The sequence below is a fragment of the Manis javanica genome, chromosome 4 (genome assembly GCF_040802235.1).
Source record: "Manis javanica isolate MJ-LG chromosome 4, MJ_LKY, whole genome shotgun sequence".
In the NCBI taxonomy this organism is placed as follows: domain Eukaryota; kingdom Metazoa; phylum Chordata; class Mammalia; order Pholidota; family Manidae; genus Manis; species Manis javanica.
Genome location: NC_133159.1, coordinates 76632058 through 76639380, shown reverse-complemented (window position 1 = coordinate 76639380; position 7323 = coordinate 76632058). Strand labels below are relative to the sequence as shown.

The 7323-nt window shown below is 52.0% G+C and overlaps 1 protein-coding gene across 2 annotated transcripts; it reads left to right on the top strand.

Annotated features, from left to right (window-relative positions):
• Nucleotides 1–254: 254 nt before the first annotated feature.
• BARHL2 (BarH like homeobox 2) lies at nt 255–7092 on the top strand. 2 transcript variants are annotated; one of them, XM_017666254.3, is made up of 4 exons: nt 255–341; nt 1489–2155; nt 3970–4195; nt 5859–7092. In XM_017666254.3, exons 2-4 carry the CDS (start codon nt 1549–1551, stop codon nt 6169–6171), a joined length of 1146 nt encoding a protein of 381 aa, XP_017521743.2. In that variant the 5' UTR covers nt 255–341; nt 1489–1548; the 3' UTR covers nt 6172–7092. The 2 variants fall into 2 exon arrangements, with proteins under 2 accessions (XP_017521743.2, XP_073090362.1); XM_073234261.1 differs by lacking the exon at nt 255–341 and having other exon boundaries at nt 800–2155.
• Nucleotides 7093–7323: the final 231 nt, after the last annotated feature.

Genomic DNA, 7323 nt, shown 5'->3' with positions numbered 1-7323 from the left:
CTGGCCAGGCATTTCCTCCAATACAGGCCTTGGTTGGTGACCAGGATGGGTCCCGGTTTTGAGCAGCGGGCCCTTCCCTCGCCCCTCCTGAATGTGCCGGGTGGACGTGGACCCCGCTCCAAACCCCTCAGGGACTGGCTGCCTGGCTGGGCCAGAGTCCGGGCTCTGTGGGTCAGAAATCAGGGCTCGGAGTCGCCCGCCTACCCAGAGCTCCGGCTGCTGGAGTCACACACTTTCTCGTGGGTTCCTTCAGGGATCCCCTTCCTCTGCTCTCAGTGTACTCGGATTATTCAAGCGCATTTTTGGGGATGCTGCGAGGGCGACTGAGATGGAGTCTAAAGGTAAGCGGCCAGATTCCTTTTCCCTTCCTGTCCTCTTTCCCCTCCCTCACACGACTTCTCAAGAAAACCGGCAAATTGTTACTAATCTGTCCCCCCCCCTTTTTTTTTAACTTCTTTGGTTCCCTTCTCTAGTCTCCGTCTGCCTCCTTCCCCTCTGTCCCTTTGCCCTCACGCGTGATTGTGGACACCAGGATCACTGTAGGACTAGGTGGTCGGCTTTGGGCAGCAGGCAGAGGGATGTGCAGATTCTCAAAAGAGCAGCGGGGCACGAGCAGCGCGCGCTGACGGGCTTGTGAGCCGCGCGCCCATTGGCTCACGGCACGTCGGCGTCGCTCTCTCGCGCGGATGCGGCCAATAAGAGCGCGGGGCCCGGCGCGCTGCCTCCGCGGCGGGGGCGCGGGCCGGGCGCGGCGCGGGGAGCGGTGGCGGCAGTGGCCGTGACGTCACGGGAGGGGGTCGGCGCCGCCCGCTCGCTGCCGGATTACAAGCGAACGCGCCCGGCAGCGGCCGGAGTCGCACAGCATCGCGTCTTCGCCGCCTCCTCTGACTGCACCTGCTTCTTTTCCTCCTCCTCCTCCTCCTCCTCTTCCTCCTCCTCTTCTTCCTCTTCGTGTTGCCGCGACCACTGCGGCGGTGCCTGCTTCACAACTTTACAAGAAAGTTCAGAAACTCGGCTCCGGGGCGGCCGAGTCGCGAGCGGCGGCCACCTCGGGGAGCCGCCGGGGAGCTCCGAGGGCGCGCTGCCGCCGGGGCTTCGCGGTCGCTGCACCTGTGGTCCGCCGCCGCCGCTGCCTCCTGCTGCTAGCAGACCCAGGCGGCGGCGGCAGCGGCGGCGGCGGCGGCGGCGTTGGGGTCGCCTCCCTCCGCCTGCGCCTTCGCCTGGGTCCCTCGCGCCGCCACCGCCGCCCCACGTGCGCGGTCGTTCGTGGAGCGCAAGCTCCGTGTTTGCTCAACAATTTTTGTAACTTTCCCCCTCCTTTCTTCGTTTCTTCCCACCCCTACTTTTTGCATAAGGGAAAAAAAAGTGTCGAAAGTGTCCACGAGTGCCACCTCCCAATTATTTTTTCTTCCCTCCCCGCCCCACCTTTTTTTTTTTTTGAAACGGCAACAACATTGTTTAGTATTTATTTTGTTTTACGATCGATAGCTTCCTTTGCTTGGTCGGGGCGGCTGCTGAGCGGCGGAGTGGCGTGGACCTCATGTAGAAATGACAACAATGGAAGGGGCCAGCGGGTCGAGTTTTGGAATAGACACGATTTTGTCCAGTGCCAGTTCGGGCAGTCCCGGCATGATGAATGGAGATTTCTGCCCGCTCAGCGAGGCCAGGACCGCGGATTTTAGGAGTCAGGCCACTCCGTCCCCCTGTTCGGAGATTGATACCGCAGGAACGGCGCCTTCTTCTCCCATCTCGGTCACCATGGAGCCCCCGGAGCCGCATCTGGTAGCAGAAGGGCCCCAGCATCACCACCATCTCCGCCACAGCCAACAGCCCCCGCCGGCGGCTGCGGCCCCCACGCAAAGTTTGCAGCCTTCTCCGCAACAGCAGCCGCCACCGCCGCCTGCCCAGCAGCTGGGCTCGGCCGCCTCAGCCCCCAGGACTTCCACCTCTTCTTTTTTAATTAAGGACATCTTGGGCGACAGCAAACCTCTGGCGGCGTGTGCACCCTACAGCACCAGCGTCTCCTCTCCCCACCACACCCCGAAGCAGGAGAGCAACGCAGCACACGAGAGCTTCAGGCCAAAGTTCGAGCAGGAGGACAGTAAGACCAAACTCGACAAGAGGGAAGATTCCCAGAGCGACATCAAATGCCACGGTGAGTCACGGAGCCTCGGCTCCCTCAACATCTAGCTTCTCCTCCTTCTGGTTCCCAATCTCCCCTTCGGTCTCCTGCGAATCTCTGATAAGGAGTTATTCCCGGAGCTTTTCTAAGGCAATTCCGCCGCAGTCAAAAACTGCAAACCAAAGGGAGGCCTAGGCGTGTGATTTGGGGACTCGTCCTAAATTCTGTTTATTGTGTTACATTCTACTTCTCAACCTTTACCACCATCCGGATCCTTTCCTTGTTTTACTTTATTTTAATTTATTAGGAAGGGGCAGCGGCGGAGGTGATCTGACAGCAAATACTTTCGTATATAAAAGGAAAAGACTTGCGATTTTTCTAGCCAAAACCTAGGGAGTGGGAATTGGGGGAGGTGGGAGAGAGAAACAGTTCACAAAGTGGTGTTTATTCTTTAATGCAAATTATTTCATCCCTCACCCAACCATGTTTTTAAAACACCATATTAGGACTTAGCAGATTTAACGAAAGAGAAATTTCCATGTTGACTAACACAGCAACTTAAAAAAAATTAAATAGTGATTAATATAAGGAAGCCCACATGGTAAAAATGTGTAATTAGTTTTTCAGTTTTTTAAAGCACTCTTCTTACCCCATGGCCCCAACTGAATATTTTATTTTAGTAAGATCTTTGTTTTCTTATAAGTAATTGTAGGGAGGTAGCATGATAAAATTTTATGGAATTGGATTTATCCATATTTGTAAAATATTCAGTAATTGAAACCGTCCTTCAACTCCCCTTTTCCATTTTCTTCCATACAGTTTTCTCACACAATTTCATAAGTAAGTGTTCTGGTCTTTGCATGACAAATGAGTATTAACATACCAGGAGAGCTGGGTTTTTTTCCTTTATTGATAAGTTGATTATTGTTATTAATCTTTGCTATCCCAGGGAAACATGTGCACTGACTGTCTGGAAGGTAGGATACTGGCTCCTCATTTTACTATTATAGCATTAGCATAATAGTGCCCAAAACAGATGTACAGTCTGGTCTGGCGATTTTTGTGCACCAACCTCCCCAGTGGGTCAATTAGAGAGATTATTGTTCTTCCTGCAGGGAAGATCAAGGAGCGCAGCAAAAACGGGTACAAACAGAGAGGGATTGACATATCGATTTCCCAGCATTTCAGTAAAAAACCTAAGTTGACAAATAGAATCCGGAAATCTCTGGCTGTCACCTGGATGGGCTCAGTGATTTTGAGCTCAACTCTGCCTGGGTGACATATTCTTTCTGAAGCTTTAAGCGACCCATGCAAACAGCTTGCAGAGAGCTTGATCCCATTTCACAACATTTCACAAGTGCATTTGAGAAAGGAAAACAAATGCCTATAACTTTCAGTAAACAGAAATAAGTAAAATCAAAACGATGTCTCCTGCTCAAAGGAAAAAAAAAAGTATAGAAAGATCTTTTGAAACTAACAAATCAGAAAAAACAAAGTCGTAGTGAAAACAATAAAGGAATGGAACAGGGTCTCCCCCAAGTCAAAGGAAACAATAACAAAAGGACCCTATATTGTAAAGGTATTTTTTTCTTTTTAACTTCCAAAGATGGGAAATTTGTTTTTTAGGACTCTTTTAAGAGCTCCACAGACTCCACATTCCCCAGCCAGAAACCGGTCCCCTCCTCTCATACTGGCTACCGTCCAAGTGTGTATGTGAGGATGGTGGCAGACTGTAGCCCCTCTGAGGCCAGTGGCTGGCTTGGGAATGTGGAAGTGTGTGCCAGGGGGTCACCCCACCATTCTCTACTCCTGGCTACCTTAACGCTGTGTGTGGGTTTCTACTGTAGGAACAAAGGAGGAAGGAGACCGGGAGATTACAAGCAGCCGAGAGAGTCCCCCTGTGAGAGCCAAGAAGCCTCGGAAAGCCAGGACGGCTTTCTCCGACCACCAACTCAATCAACTGGAGCGGAGCTTTGAGAGGCAGAAGTACTTGAGTGTGCAGGACCGCATGGACCTGGCAGCTGCGCTCAACCTCACAGACACCCAGGTCAAGACCTGGTACCAGAACCGCAGGTAAGGGAGGTTGTGGGGGAGAGCAAAGGCGTATGGCTATCCGGATCAAGACCACAGCACTAGTCTTCTGTCCTGGCCTGAGGGCTCCAGGGACTCAGAGGGCCTGGACAGGGTGCTTGGGGGCCTTCAGGATGAAGCAGAAATTAGCCATACCCAGGAGGTGAGAGGGATTAATGGGCAGCCAGTTTCGAAAATTTTGCATTTTAAAGTATCTTAACATATGCTGTACTTCCCCTCTCAAAACTTAGTGTTTGGAATTCCTCCAGTTTGCCCCCAAATCAAACAAGCCATACCTTTTCAAATTGAGACATCTGTGCAGCTGACACTCAGGCCTGTGGAGCCTGTGGGCTGCACTCTTTGGGCCTGCCCCTAGCTGGGTCCAAATGTCTATATAGCCCACCACACAGCCTAACTATTTCAGTCCTGGAAGAGCTGCCCCACTGGCCTCAGCTTAAATGGCCGGGTCAGTAGCTGGCTAGGCGTCAGGAATGAGGGTCTGTTCCCTATACTAGCTGCCTCAGAGCCAGCCAGAAAATGCTGCCTCCATTGAAAGGAAACTAGGAAAGAGGCTGGCAGCACTTGTAGGCGAACCAGGGCAATCTGAGGCTTAGGTTATGCTATGTTTCCAAGCCTGGTCGTCGTCTCCCTTGTCTCAATTTTCTCTCCCCCTCCTTTCCACTTGTTTGTCTTCTAATCGTCCACAAGTGCATTTGGAAATGCCTATCCAGTTGTCATCTTTACCATAATTTTCTGTCTCATTACATACGGTTTCAGCCACCCTAATTCTGTCAGAAAACATTACTGTCATTTGTAGCCAATTTAAAATGGGAGACATGTTTATTAATTTGGCTGGAGCTGCCGGATATGGATGGCTCACTAGCCCTGGGCTCCTTCTTGGGGCATTTGAGCAAAGGCCTGCTGGCCTCTTCCTAGTGGGCTGCGGCGGTGGAGGAGGGAGGAGATGCAGGAAAACTGATCGCAGGTTTTAATTGTTACTCTATCCCAGAGGAGAAAAGACCTTGAAATGCATTTTTCCCCTCCTGGAATGGCCCGATGTACTGTCACCTTGGAGAGCCCTCTCTCAAACGAATTCCGTTTTGAAACCTCTTCACCTTCCTACCCTTAAGCCCCACCTGCTTGTAAGGTCCTGATGGGCTGATGAGAGATATGTGTCTCTACAGCCCGGGGTCCAAAAGAGGCAGAAGTCCGAAGCCCTGGAGTCTCTGTGTCCCTTTGTTTACGGCTTCTCGTTCAGCCTGAAGGAAAGGGGGCGGAGCAGAGAGCAGACCTTCTGAGATTGCTTGGGGGCCACTTGGGGAAGGGAATTAGAGGAGGAAGCCGACCACCTATAGAAAAAGCTGCCTCAGTTGGCCTCCAGGAAAGTTTCAGGAAGTAGCCAAACTATAAGGGGGCAGTAGCAGAGCAGAGGGTAAGGAAAAAGCAGCAGTCCAAGCCCCTGCAATTTCATTTATGAATGTCTCAGATATTGAGGGAGAAATTTACAAAACTGACTTGGATTTGGGTCATTCTGTGAGCTAGAGGACAGCTCTCAGTCCTCCTGTTTCTTGAGGAAGAGAGAGTAAGAGAGGGCGAGAGAAGGGGCCTTGGTGCCTGGACAGTGCCCACCCTGCGGGTGTGTGTGTGCACACCCGCTCTTTTTCAGGACCAAGTGGAAGCGGCAGACGGCGGTGGGCCTGGAGCTGTTAGCCGAGGCGGGGAACTACTCGGCACTGCAGAGGATGTTTCCCTCGCCGTATTTCTACCACCCGAGCTTGCTGGGCAGCATGGACAGCACAACCGCTGCAGCGGCCGCCGCCGCCATGTACAGCAGCATGTACCGGACTCCTCCCGCGCCGCATCCCCAGCTGCAGCGGCCCCTGGTGCCCCGCGTGCTCATCCATGGCCTGGGGCCTGGGGGACAGCCGACCCTCAATCCCTTGTCCAACCCCATCCCAGGCACCCCGCATCCCCGGTGAAGAACGCGCGAAGGAGCTGCAGCCCCTTCTCGGCCCCGCCCCGCCCCGGACAGCTGCCCGTCCTCTCCCCGCGCCAGGTCTTCGTGCCTCTCCAGCAAGCCGACCAGGAAGCCGAGAAGGGAGGAAGGTGCTCACCGATGGGCGGGGGTGGGGTGCGGGGGGCAAAGAGGAGCCGGTCATCCGCTCTCCATCTCCCCACCCCTAGAGGCAGGGCTGGAACGCCCCCCCACAGCAGTGGGACTGGCCACTGGCGAAAACGCTGACCCCCACACAAAGTGCGACCAGTAAGTGAAAACATCAACAAAAACAAAACCTCAAGTTCTTTTTAAAAATGATTTTAGGGACATGCAGGAGGGAGGGAGAGGGAGGGATGAGGAGGGAGCCAAGAAAGGCACGAAGAGGAAGCCGCACGGGCAGAGAGAACTGTAGATGGACAAGCCAGCCTCAAATTCCGAGGCAGAGGGCGTTGCTGTGGACTTTGCGTCTGTCCCAGAGAAAAGAGGAGGGTGACTTGAGAACTTTGCACTGATTTCTCATGACCTTTTTTCTTTTGGAAAAGTGGCATGCTCCATAATAGGAAAAAATGTACATTTGAAAGACTGAGTGATAAGTGATATATCATATTTATTATATGTTGTCCAAAAAAGAGTCACTTATATACGTTAGTAAAACGTTTTTCTTTTCATGTCTTTTTGATTCAGTAAAATAAATGCTTAGACAAAAATATAGATTTTTTTGTGATTGAAAATTACAAAAATAAAGTTTATCTTTTTTTAACAAGTGATGAAATTCAAGGGAGCTGATTTTACTAAAGCAGAGTGTACAGATGAAATGCGTGACTTGGTTTAGAAAAAATAAATCCCTCCCAGAATATTACGAATTTGAAAACTATGTAAAGATGTTTGGGTTGACTTGTATAAAAAGAGCACCATTTTTCATGCTGGCCTCTTCCGAGACGTTATTTGATTTGTGTGAATTCCTTTCTTTTTAAGTGGATAATTTCAGCGCAGCCCGCGAAGCCTCGGGAGAAAGTGTATGCTCGAAGGCTTTTGGTGCTGGCCAAGTGGGCGGCCAACTTCCTCTGCGGCCCGGCCTTGCAGCCCCAGCTGAACCGGGCGTCCGCCCCTCCTTCTTCTCTTAGGGCTCCTCCCT

Coding starts and splice junctions, on each gene's coding strand:
- BARHL2 (XM_017666254.3), top strand. CDS start 1,549: ATGACAACAATGGAAGGGGCCAGCGGGTCGAGTTTTGGAATAGACACG. Junction 2,156..3,969: donor GAGCGACATCAAATGCCACG/GTGAGTCACGGA, acceptor TTTCTACTGTAG/GAACAAAGGAGGAAGGAGAC. Junction 4,196..5,858: donor ACCTGGTACCAGAACCGCAG/GTAAGGGAGGTT, acceptor GCTCTTTTTCAG/GACCAAGTGGAAGCGGCAGA.